The sequence below is a fragment of the Coptis chinensis genome, chromosome 7 (assembly GCF_015680905.1).
Source record: "Coptis chinensis isolate HL-2020 chromosome 7, ASM1568090v1, whole genome shotgun sequence".
Classification (NCBI taxonomy): domain Eukaryota; kingdom Viridiplantae; phylum Streptophyta; class Magnoliopsida; order Ranunculales; family Ranunculaceae; genus Coptis; species Coptis chinensis.
Window position 1 is genome coordinate 72,311,065 of NC_141462.1, and position 13,090 is coordinate 72,324,154.

Below are 13,090 nucleotides of genomic sequence, written 5' to 3' on the forward strand. Positions count from 1 at the left end.
TAATTCCTTCTTCATATTCACAACTTAATATTTAATTGCCCTAGTTTAATTTAGAATATATTCAATATTAGTTTTCACTATATTAGTTCAATTTTGAAAATCATTACTCTTATGATGTTTAATTGTTCACCATTAGTGGAATTAGTTAATATCTAAGCAATTAGGAGTAGAACGAATTATTTACTCTAGTTATATTACATGATTAATTGAGAGTAGAACTTTGATATCAAAAGTTAGAAATTATAGTTTACTTCTTCCTAGTGTCTTTAGCGTATGTAAGAGTAAAAGTATTATTTTCATCTTATCAAATGGCGCCGCTGCCATCATAGTTGCCTTTAGAAATAAATTTCATTAGTTTTTCAATTCTACAAACATCTCGGCCAATTCACCCATCCAATCCACCCTACTGTTTGCACGTGTTTGGTTATTTCCGCCACTATTCTTCGATTCCTGACTGTGTTTCTATTTCTTGCAAACAGGTTTCTCAATACAAGGTCTCACAACAGCTCCTGGACTCACGAAAAGCTTACTGGAAATTTTCAAAGTTGTAAACTCGGAGCGCGCACGCGCCCTATTTACATGATATTAGAGCGTGCACGCGCCCTGACCTCCAGTAACCTTGTTTTGTGTTTTTTCTAGTTCTAAGGCCCAATCAATCAGGATAACGCGTGAAAGACTATTTCTAATAATTTTACAGAGCGCGCACGCACCCTCGTTACCTTAAATTGAAGCGCGCCCATGCCCTCTGAAGTAAGCCTGATTTCCAAGTTAGTTACAGGTCATATTTTAGTTCAAATTATGTGCTGGTCCATTGTTCCAAGCTTCTACAAAATAGTGAGTTCATATTGAAGACGCTATTCATAAGCGTACCAAGGAGGCATTCAGGTTCTCCTTCTTTCAATCCTTGTTTCTTTTGTGAGAAGAGTTTAATTCTAGTATAATCAGGGTTGTTTGACTGCTGTTCTTGTTTTTTTCATATTGGACTTAGCCTTACATAAGGTTAAGGTTTGGTAAGAAAAAACCATCTAACGTTATCTATTGTAAACGTCAATGAACATGTCTATCTAGAATATCACACATTACACCTGCATCAATGGCTGAAGAAGCAGAGACTCCTCTCTTTGATTTTTACAATGCCCTAAACAATGGCCCTAAGTCATGCATCGTTATTGCAGACCCAGTGGGGGATTTTCGAATTCCCCCGAATATTTTTAATTTGTTACCAGTTTTTCATGGTTTAGACCATGAAAAGCCTTATCAGCATATGCGTAGGATAGAACAAGTTCTCACTATATTTCATCATCGTAACGTAGGTTCTAAACAAATTAAACTTAGGGTGTTTCCTTTCACCCTAGCCGACAAGGCGGTGTCTTGGTTAACTGCCCAAAAGCCTAATTCCGTGGACTCATGGGCCAAACTTGTTCACTTGTTCATGGAACAGTTTTACACACCACTAAAGACAGATGAAATGATTCAAAAGATTCATTTCTTCCGCCAGAACCCTCTTGAATCCTTTTCAGAGACCTAGAACCGGTACACTGATCTTCTTATAGAGTGTCCACATCATAACTTTGTGAAAGACACGCTTGTTCGTACCTTTTTCAAGGGGCTTTCACATCACCATAAGGAGGTTCTTGATATAATGAATAGGGGTAGTTTCCTTAGTAAAGGAGCCTCAGAGGTTTATAGATTTTTAGAAGATCAATCCTAGCATACTAATAATTGGGTAACGATATCCCCCGCTCAGCTTCGTCTTCTTCAACAGCAAAGGCTGCAAGTATGTTTGAGGTTAAACCTGATCCTGAGCTTAGAACTCTAATTGAATCCCTCACAAAAAAAGTAGAAGCCATTTCTGTTTACCATAAGCCTACTCATGTCATGAACATCAACTCTCTTCCATGTAATTTATGTTTTAGTCTTGAGCATACCGACTCCTATTGTCCTCTTGTCTATGAATAACCACCCACACATCCGGAAAATGTCTACTCCTTTAATAGCCTTCCTAACGCACCTTGGAGACAAATTTCCAACTTCAGTTGTGTAATAATCAACCAGTTACACCTCCGGGGTTTAATAATCAAAATATTAGGCCAGCAAACAACTACAACACAGTTCCACCAAGACAAGTACAAGGACCATGTAATTATAATAATAATAATAATAATAATAATAGAGGTATCGTCCCGGTTAATAACAACTATCACAACCCACTCATTAATAATCAACATGAGATAGTTCTTGTCACACCACCTGTGGCCACTATACCTTCACAACCGGATCATATTGATGCCTACATGCAAGCTCAACAACAAATTCGACAATCCATTCACCAATCCATACAACAGTTAACCCAAGATAAATCCCACCCAAAAGGTGTATTTCTAGGTGAAGCTATACCTAATCTTAAAATGCCAAACACAACCTTTGAAGTAACCGATAATCCTAGTAATGAAAATTTAAACGTAGGCAAGTTAAATGCCGTCACCACCCTCTGTTTTGGTAGAGTGGTTGATAACGCCGTAACTATGCTCGTTGATGCACCACAAGTGGTCATTGAAAATGAAACTTTACTAGATACTGAAATAGAAATTGAAGATCCTGCACCTGTAGAGGTACTAGTTAAACCACAACCCAAGAGGAAAGCAGCCAAGGATAAACATAAGGTTAATAATCCTATTGACCCATATGCTAAATATAAAGATAAATCACCTTTTCACCAAATACTAGCTATGTTAGAAAATGATAAACCTACCTTTTCTTGAAGCTATTAAAAAATTACCACAACATGCTAAGTTTCTAAAAGAATTGTGCACTACTAGGAGGAAAACAAACATTCCAAAAGACGCATTTTTAATGGAACAATTTCCTACTCTATCTGAACATAATGGGATCGTTAAGTACAAGGACCCTGGTCGTCCTACTATATAACGTACCTTAAGAGATACCCACACAACAACTGCTCTATTAGACCTGGGGGTGAGTGTTAACTTACTCCCTTATCACCTATATAAACAAATTGGTCTACATGAGATGTAACCAACTAAAATGATGTTGTAATTAGCTGACTGTTCTATTAAGTATCCCAAGGGTGTCGTTGAAAATGTGCTTGCTAAAGTTCAAGATTTTTACTACCAAGCTGACTTTGTTATCCTCGACACAGAAGTCGCTAATGACTCTATTCCTATCATTTTAGGGCGTCCCTTCTTGGCAACCGCCAACGCGCTCATTAACTACCGCGATGGTTCGATGTCCATGTCCTTTGGACATCTTTCTATTGAGGTGAATGTTTTCAAAATGATGCAACAATTACCCGATACGACTATCGATGGAGAAGTTAGCATGATCGATAGCTTAGCTCAAGATTATTTTAACAACACGTTGCCTGAGAATCAGTTGCATAAATTCCTTTCCTTTGGAAGTTCCAACTTCGACGATGACTCCTTCGTAGAGGAAGTCAACGCCCTTTCTGAGTCTACTCCTATCTTAGATCCTTATATAGCTCCATCTTCTGAGTTTGAAGACCTCTTATCTAAACAAGTCTTTACTACTCAGGATAAAGACCCTCCAGAAGCCTTTCTACCCATTCCTCCTACCCCAGTGCTTAAACCTCTTCCTGATGAGTTGAAATATATCTATTTTGATCCGGATGGTAGTCATCCGGTGATCATATCTTCTCAGTTGTTTGCTGATGAAGAGGCACGTTTGATTAGGGTGATTAGGGAACATCGTTCCACGATTGGTTGGTCCCTAGATGACATTAAGGGGATTGACCCTAGCGTATGCACACATCGCATACATTTAGAGGATAATACAAAAACTTCACGTGAACCTCAACATCGTCTGCTATAAAAGAGGTGGTCAGGGAAGAAGTCTTATAGTTACTCGATGCGGGTATCATATATCCCATCTCCGATTGAGAATGAGTAAGCCCCGTTCATGTAGTTCCTAAGAAATGGGGACCTTAAGTGGGCGATCATAATTCCTGTATCTAGTGCTCCAAAGTTACCGTATATAACATATTTTAGTAGGTGAGAATTCTAATCGCAATCTTCCCTCCTTTTTTATCCGAAACAGGTAAGGAACTCAACCACTTCGTTCTCACCTATGTAATCTTTCAAGTTCGATCTCTCTGGTAAATCGTCAAGTTTGAATTCAGAGAGATAGAAGTTGCCTTTCCTTCTGGTGAAATCCTACACTGAGTAACAGTGTGAGTTCAACTAAGGAAGCCGCTCTGTGCATATCTAACATTCAGAGTTTTCTAAACCATCGTGTTTTTCTTCTCCCTCTATTGGTAAAATCCTTCACTGGTTTATAGTGAGAGTTCAATAGGGGAAAGGTTGTTAGTCTAGTTTCTATATGGCATCTATGAGTAACCCACACCCTCCTCCGATGTCATCAGTACTAAATAACGCTGCTGCTGGTGTACGAACAAATGCACAAACTAATTCTTGGAGTGCACTGTTCGGTCGAAATGGGGCTCAGGAAGCGACAGTAGCTTTCAAAGAATACACTCCGATCTATGTAGGAGAAGTAGCTTAGTTTCCATAAGATTTGCTTGAGCAAGGTATCTAACAATGGGATGAGTACCTGGTGGGATATTTTTTGGACTCGAGGCTCTCGTATCCAATGGTGAAGGATTTCCTGGAGAAAAAATGGAAGCTTAAAGGATCATTTGATATTACCACAGACAAGGAGCTATTCTATATGACCTTTACGAGTTCAGAGGATCGCCAGATGGTACTCGAAGAGGGGCCTGTATTCATTGTGGGTAGAGTGTTTGTTGTGAAACCATGGACGGTTGAGGTAGATAATTACAGAAATAAGGTGGCCTTAGCTCCAGTCTGGGTAAAGTTGATGGATGTTCCAAAGGAGATGTGGACATTTGATGGGTTGTCTTACTTTGCTAGTTTGGTTGGAGGAACTCCTATGTTTATGGATGATACGACTGCTAAACGGAGAAGGTTATCGTTTGTGAGATTTTGCATAGAGTTTCCTGTAAATCATGTGTATAAGGAATCTATCAAAGTGAAGGCAGGAAATCGGGAGGTGGTAATACCACTTGAATACCCATGGAAGCTTGTGTCCTGTAGTAAGTGCAACCGGTTTGGGCATACTGAGGACAAATGTGCGGGAATGACTACACGGGTGTGGAGAAGAAGAACTACACTACAAAATGCAGCTGAGGTGCACACAAAAAGCCAAAATGAGGAGGTGCAGAGTAACCCAAATGCAGCTGAGGGCCAAACAGAACAGGAGGAGGTTAGAGGGACAAAACAAGTAGTTGGGGGTTATGTGGAACCTTTAGCAATGGTGGTTGCTAATAGCCACGAGATGATCATGAGGCCTGTTGAGAACCAAGAAAATCTTGCTATATTTGCTACAGGGGATAGTACAAACTAGCAAGGTATATGGTCATAAAGGGTAGAAAGTGCAGAGTCTGAGATCAGGCAAGTTAATACGGTATCTCCTGGAAGAGTGGAGTGTATGTATGTTGAAGATGGCCAAGGATTGGCAGAGACACTGGCAGAGAATTCTTTAGTGACTCCTCTTCAACAGATAAGGCTGACTCACCCAGATGCAGAACTGTTTTAGGTGGAGAGAAATTTATTTGAGGCTTTAGTTGACATGGAGGATGACCTCTCTGATGCAGAACCAGAGTTATTTGGAGATAATAGCTCTACTCCTGCTCCTGTAAGGGATGCCCCAGTGCGTTCCTCTGTACAAACTAGAGCCCAAAGCAAGCAAAGTGAAAAGCAAGCAACGTCATTAGGGAAACAGAGTAAGGGTAGACCAAGAGGAAGGGGAAAGAGGAGGAACCATTAACTCAAATAAAATGACTAAGATATGTAGCTGGAATGTTAGGGGACTGAATGAGGTTACAAAAGCAAAACAGATGAATAAGTTTATTATAGAGCAAAATATAACATGTATGGGGTTTCTGGAAACGAAAGTGAGGATGGATAGATTCCGAAGTATAACAACGATGGTTTGCCCAGCGTGGGAAGTGGTACACAATTACTCGAGTCATGAGTATGGTAGAATATGGCTTGCTTGGGACCGAAATTTTTTGAATGTACAAAAGGAAGTGGAGGGCAGTCAGTTTATACACTGTAGGGTTACCCTTCTCCAATATGGGTTTTCTTTTTTTGTTACTATTATATATGCGAGCAATAAAAGACATGAAAGATTGATTTTGTGGGAGGAGATGAAGACTATCAGTGCTAGTGTGCAGGGACCTTGGTGTGTTATGGGGGACTTTAATAATGTGCTATTCTCTCATGAACGAATAGGTGATAGAGCTGTGCACCCGAGGGAAATCCTCTTTTTTGCCAATAGTTTGAATGTAGCCGGGTTAGTTGATCACTCGGCATTAGGTTGCTTCTTTACCTGGAATAGTGGAGGGGACAGTGTTAGAAAGTGGTAAAAAATAGACAGATGCCTAGTCAACTCTGCTTGGTTTTCTATACAGATGGCTACAAAGGTGGAATTCCTCAATCAAGGCTGCTCTGACCATAGCCTGTTGGTGTTGTCTTTTCTCTCTACCTCCCGAAGTTATCCCCCGTTTAGGTTCTGTAATTTCTGGATGCTTCATCAGGACTTTGTTGAGATGGTAAAAGAATGCTGGACAGTAGCAGATCATGGTTGCCCTACGTTTATGTTAACTAAGAAATTGAAGAGCTTGAAAACTGTTTTGAAAGGGTGGGCACGGTCAGTCTGCAGTAATAATCAGAGGCTTGTCAAGGATACAAGAGAGGAGTTGGATGCTATTCAAGGAAGACTCCAGCAGAACCCATCAGATCCTTATCTTAGTGCACAAGAGTTCCTCGTTCGAGGGAAATTATGTGATTTGATCAGACTTGAGGAAGCGGATATCTATCAAAGAACAGATATAGATTGGATGGCTTTTGGGGATAAATGTAGCAAGTTCTTTTTTAATTCTTTAAAGGAGAAAAAGAGGCGAAATTATGTATGGAGTGTTATAGATGAGCAAGGAGTTAGCATGGAAGGAAGATAACTAGTAGCGGAAGCATTCATTAACTACTATAAAGAGTTGCTTGGGAAGCCATCTAGTGCATCATGTGGTACTGAGTTCCTTAATAACATTAGGGTGGCGGAGATAAGCAATGCTACTAGTTAGTTGTTAGAAGCCCATATATCTGATTCAGAAATAAAAGAGGCGATGTTTGGCATGGAGGATAATAAGTCACCGGGTCCTGATGGGTTTAATGCTTGCTTTTTCAAAAAGTGCTGGTCAATTATTAGGGAGGATTTCATACGAGCTATCAAGTATATTTTTACTCATACGCAAATTACCTGGAGGGATAAATGCTACGATGCTATGTCTTATTCCAAAAATGAAGAATGCTTCAAATGTTAGTGCCTTTAGACCTATTGCCTGTTGTAATATCATATATAAATGTGTTTCTAAAGTGCTAACAAATAGGATGAAGGTTTGTATAGCGTCGTTGATTTCTACATCCCAATCTGCTTTTGTTCCCGGGAGGTCTATTCAGGATAACCTTCTCCTTGCCCATGAATTGCTCCGAGGGTATTCAAGGAAGAAAGGGCAGAAAAGATGTGCAATAAAATTGGACATAAAGAAGGCATATGACTCAGTATCTTGGCAAGCTCTAACAACAATTCTACAAAAGTTCAAGTTCCCGCCGCTTTTCATTGATTGGCTCTATATGTGTTATGCTTCTCCTTCATATTCTGTTATGGTTAATGGCACATCGGAAGGGTTTTTTAGAAGCAAACTAGAGCTGGGACAAGGTGACCCAGTATCCCCGTATCTATTTGTTCTTGTCATGGAAGTGTTGAGTGCTCTTCTTCAACAAGGGCTTCAGAGGAACACGATTCAGGCCCACTCAAAGTGTAAAAAGCTGGAGATATCCCACCTTTTTTTTGCTGATGATGTCCTGCTGTTTTATAAAGGAAACATGAACTCTATCCTGTCCATCAAGGATGTCTTAGCAGCTTTCTCTCAAGCTACGGGGCTGTGTCTGAGCAATGACAAGACTACTCTCCTAACTGGAAGTATGTATGAAGAGGAAGGCCGTGAGCTAGCAGAAGCCATGAACATCTCGATAGTGTCACCACCAGTATCCTACCTTGGGCTTCTTCTGACAACATCAAGATTGGGTATAAGAGATTGTCTACCTCTTATAGAGAAGATCACTAGTCGTATCTCCAACTGGAAGAACAAAGATTTGAATAGAGCGAGAAGAGTACAATTAATCCAATCAGTCTTGTCATCATTTCAAACTTATTGGGAAAAGACTTTTGTGTTGCCAAAAACAGTTTTGGAAAAGGTGGGGAAGATTTGTAATAAATTTATTTGGTCAGGACCAAATATGGAAAGGAAGATGCACCACTCGAGTCATGCAACCCTCAGAATGGAGAAAGAACAAGGTGGTCTTGGTCTGATCGATCCAAAGTGTTGGAATCAAGCAGCGTACTGTGGATTAGTATTCAAATTGGCACAAAGATCTGACAGCTTATGGGTAAAGTGGTCATGGGAACATAATATAAAGCATAACAAGTTCTGGACGATGAAGATTCCACAGGACTGTTCCTGGGTTTGGCGAGGGATTTTGAAATATCGGGAACTTTCCTGGAAGTTTGTGAGACATAGTATAGCCACTAGTAATGAAACGAGCTTTTGGCATGATCCCTGGTGCTCAGGACCTCTCTCCTTAGATAATCAAACCAAAAGTCTGCTAGCCCATCTTGTACCTCAGGAAGCAAAAGTGGCCGAAGTGATAACAAATGGCTGTTGGTCGAGAACCATCTCTGAGTTACCTGAGTCTGATGTTAAGAAGTGGATTATGGGTACTGAAATAAACTCATATCTGGATGAAGATAGAGTTATTTGGACCCCGACGAGCACTGGGGAGTTCTCTATTTCATCTGCCTATGCTGCTATAAAGAATGTGCGAAGTAAGGTAAAGTGGTTCAAACTTGTTTGGGGTAAGCTATCGGTCCCAAAGCACTCCTTCACTATGTGGCAGTTATTCTCTGGAGCTTTGCCTACGCAGAACCGATTAATGGCGAAAAAGGTGCTTGGTCAATCTCGATGTTGTCTATGTGATTCCTCTGAGGAAAGTTCGGCCCATTTATTTTTTGATTGTTCTTATTCAAAAATTGTGTGGCAAGGAGTAAAAAAGGCTATAGGCTTATCTGAACTGATTCGTGAATCCCATGTTGAGTGGTATCGACTCATGCGCATGTGTAGAGAAAACACCATGGCGTCTGAAGTAATGAGGGCTCTCATCAGTGCGGCAGTTCAAGCCATCTAGAATGAACAAAACTGGAGGATAAAGAAGAAAAGATATACAACTGCTGAAGTGGTAAGCCAACGAGCTCTCAATAAAATGAAACTCTATTTGGGGAAAATGTTGGAATCAGTAAAGGAAGATGCGGTGCTGTGTTTGCTCCTGTCGAAGTTGGGTATATAAGTAAGGTATAAGCAGAAGGTGGAATAATAGGTTAGGTGGCATGCATCACCTTCTGACACTGTAACTCTTAATGCTGATGGGTCGATGCAAGCTGATAATGCTGGATTTGGAGGAGTACTAAGGGACAAGAGAGGAGAGGTACTGTTAGCGTATAGTGGAGCTTCCTCAAGAAGATCGGTGTTGCAACATGAGCTGCTAGGGGTCAAGAAAGGGATGGAAGGTGGTATCGCTATGAGGATAGGGAAGCTACAAGTTCAGTTAAACTCACTAAGAGTGGTCCAGATCATGAGCAATAAAGAGCAACCGCTGTGGTACTGCAGGAATCTAGTCTCCCATATCAAAAGATTGACTATGCAGTATGAAGTTATTGAGTTTAAGCATGTGTTTCAAGAAGGTAATCAAGTGGCAGATTACCTAGCGAAAGCTACAAGATCTTTATGTAATGATTCTACGTTCTTTATACCCCATGGATCAAAAACTCAGTGAGTTGATCAAAGGGGATAAGGACGGAAAATTGTACTTGCGTATTTTGGCTTAATGAAAGGTTGGGGTATCCTTAACCCCTAGCTACTTCAAAAAAAAAATGGTGACTATTTTTCCACACGAGTTCCTATGAAATGTAGGATCTGTATTGACTACAGACACTTAAACACCATGACATGAAAGGATTACTTTTCTTTACCTTTTATAGACCAGATGCTGAAACGTCTAGCTGGTCATGCTTATTACTATTTTTAGATAGCTACTCTGGCTATTTTCAGATCATTATCGATCCTAACGACCAAGACAAGACTACCTCACATGTCCTTTTGGAACATATGCCTATAAACAAATGCCTTTTGGCCTTTGTAATGCTCTTAGTACCTTCTAGTGGTGTATGCTTCATATCTTTAGTGACATGGTGGAGCGCTTTACGAAAGTTTTCATGGATGATTTTTCTATCTATAGAGACTCTTTCAATGACTGCTTATCTAACCTTTCTAAGGTGTTGACACAGTGTGAGAAAAAGAATCTGGTTTTAAATTGGGAGAAATATCATTTTTTGGTTAAAAGAGGGATAGTTCTAGTTCATATTGTATCTAGTGATGACATAGAAGTAGATAAGGCCAAATTAGATAAAATAGCGTCTTTACCTATACCACGCATTATCCATGACATTAGAGCCTTTTTAAGCCATGCAGATTTCTATAGGTGTTTTATTAAGGATTTTTTCCAAACTAGCTAGGCCTTTAACTAATCTGCTTTTAAAAGATGCCATCTTTGATTTCAATCTTGACTGCAAATAGGCTTTTGAAACATTAAAAGCCGCTTTAACATCTGCACCGATTATACAGCCTCCCGATTGGTCTAAACCTTTCAAACTTATGTGTGACGCTAATGATTATGTTGTTGGTTCTGTTTTAGGATAGACACTAGATGATAAGTCCACCATTATTTATTATGCTAGTGAGATTTTAAATGATGTTCAAAGAAATTATACTACTACGGAAAATGAATTTTTAGTTGTGGTTTATGCTTTAGATAAGTTCTGTCCTTACTTGGTTGGTTCAACGACCTTAATGTATACTGACCATGCAGCTATTAGGTACCTTCTCACCAAGAAGGATGCTAAACAGAGATTGATCTGATGGATCCTTCTCCTACAAGAGTTTATGTTAGAAATTAAGGATAAACAAGTGGTAAAAAATGTAGTTGCTGATCATTTATCTAGACTAACTAGTGACATTGATAGTGACTATGAGTCCATACCTAATTCTTTCCTTGATAAGCACCTTTATTCTATTTTTTATGCACCTTGGTATGTCGACACTGTGAATTTTTTAGCTTCTAATATTATTCTTGATATTTGGTCAAAAAGCGAACGTAAGAATTTTTTGGCTAGAGTTAAGTTATACTACTGGGATGAGCCATACCTTTTTAAGTATCGTGTGGATTAGATTATTCATCGTTGTATTCCCCAGTGGGAATATAATGAGGGTTTATCCTTCTGCCATGATAAAGCGTTTGGTGGCCATTTTAGTGGTATGAAAACAGCAGCAAAAGTTCTTTAATGTGGTTTTTATTGGCTTACCCTTTTTAAGGATGCCCAAGTACACTGTAAGAAGTGTATTTATTGCCAACAACTTGGGCGTATCACTAAACGTAATATGATGCCTTTAAATCCTTGTATGGTAGTGGAAATTTTTTATGTACAGGGCACTGATTTTATGGGTCTTTTTATCGTTTCCCATGGTTTTATTTATATTCTTGTTGCCGTGGACCACGTTTCCAAATGGATAGAGCTGTGACTTGTCATAGCAATGACCATACGACAGTTGTGTTTTTCGTTAAGGAATACATTTTCTCTCGTTTTGGTATCCCTAAAGCCATCATCAGTGATGGCGGTATGTGATAATATGAAAATAAACGTTTCTTACCTATGAATAATGATTTATGCTAGGAATAATAAAGCTAGTTTAGATCAAAGTTTAGATCAAAGTTTCTACTCTCGATTATCATGTAATAACTTGAGTAAAGATTCGTTCCACTCCTAGTTACTTAGACGTAACAATTTCTCTAATTTAAACAATTCTACAATATCAATGAGAGCAATGGTTTAATTATACTAAAATGGTAAAAATAACTAATTAAGATATTCTAAATTATTCTATGGTAATTTAATGAGAAGATGTGAATGAGAAGAAGAGATTAGGGGGATTTGATTCCACCTTGATTAATTCTTAATATGCTAAAAATTAGAAATTAATCCAAAAATAGTTTATCTATTAGAAATTCCTGCAACAATAGTTTCGTCCACTTTTGCTCCTCTGATTTGATCAAGGTCTAAACCATTAGAAAGCTCTTTCTGAGCCGGTCGTTTTGGCATATAGTAGGTCCCATTCTGAGGTTTGAGTCCAAAGATACGACCTGCGGAAGTTCTGTTGACTTTTATGCTCTATTTCTGCCCGCGTTGACTTTGACTTTTCAGCTTTGACTGGACTTTAAAAAGGCTTTTTCTCCTTGATACTTGGGCTTTAATCATATAACTTCTTAGCAACTAACCTTTACTCATTTTTCTTGCAAAAGTGAAATATTTTTTCACATATTTAACTCCAATACCTGAAATACACAAACGTACGTAAACAGTACAAACTTTTATTTATTATAAGCATAATTGGTCTAAATGTAATATTATTAAAGGGTTAAAACTATAGTTTTGGGCTCTTATCAAACCACCCCCAAACAACATTTTGCTTGTCCTTAAGCAAATATGAGAAATTAAAATAAGTGACGAAAAATAGAGTTATAACTAATCTCGTTTCATCGAGTGCGATTGCATTGACCATATGCAATAAGACCTTAAACCACTAGGAATTCCCTAGTGGATCCGTTATAGCCTCGTGAGAGTTTTTCAGAGAAGGTACTCACAAACTTTATCTATATTACAACGACTAAAAAAAAAATTACTGTTTCCTTATTTATTCTCAGAGATTTATATATCTCACTAGCAATGAAAACAAAATAATTAATTCGAAATCTAAGCTAATACGTGCATAATAATTAATAATTTATGGATAAACATATATATAATGAACTATGCTATGAAATGCAATAACAAGTCCGTTTATGAAACTTTGGAATAGCGTCCTTTT

General features: G+C 38.7%; 1 protein-coding gene across 1 annotated transcript; it reads left to right on the top strand.

Moving 5' to 3' along the window:
* Positions 1-9,542: 9,542 nt before the first annotated feature.
* On the top strand, positions 9,543-9,944 carry LOC147488728 (uncharacterized). The gene has a single exon (XM_086574474.1). It carries the CDS (start codon positions 9,543-9,545, stop codon positions 9,942-9,944), a length of 402 nt encoding a protein of 133 aa, XP_086430600.1.
* The last annotated feature ends 3,146 nt before the right edge of the window (positions 9,945-13,090 follow it).

What these genes read in the sequence shown, in the direction of transcription:
- LOC147488728 (XM_086574474.1), top strand. Translation starts at nt 9,543, where the DNA reads ATGCAAGCTGATAATGCTGGATTTGGAGGAGTACTAAGGGACAAGAGA.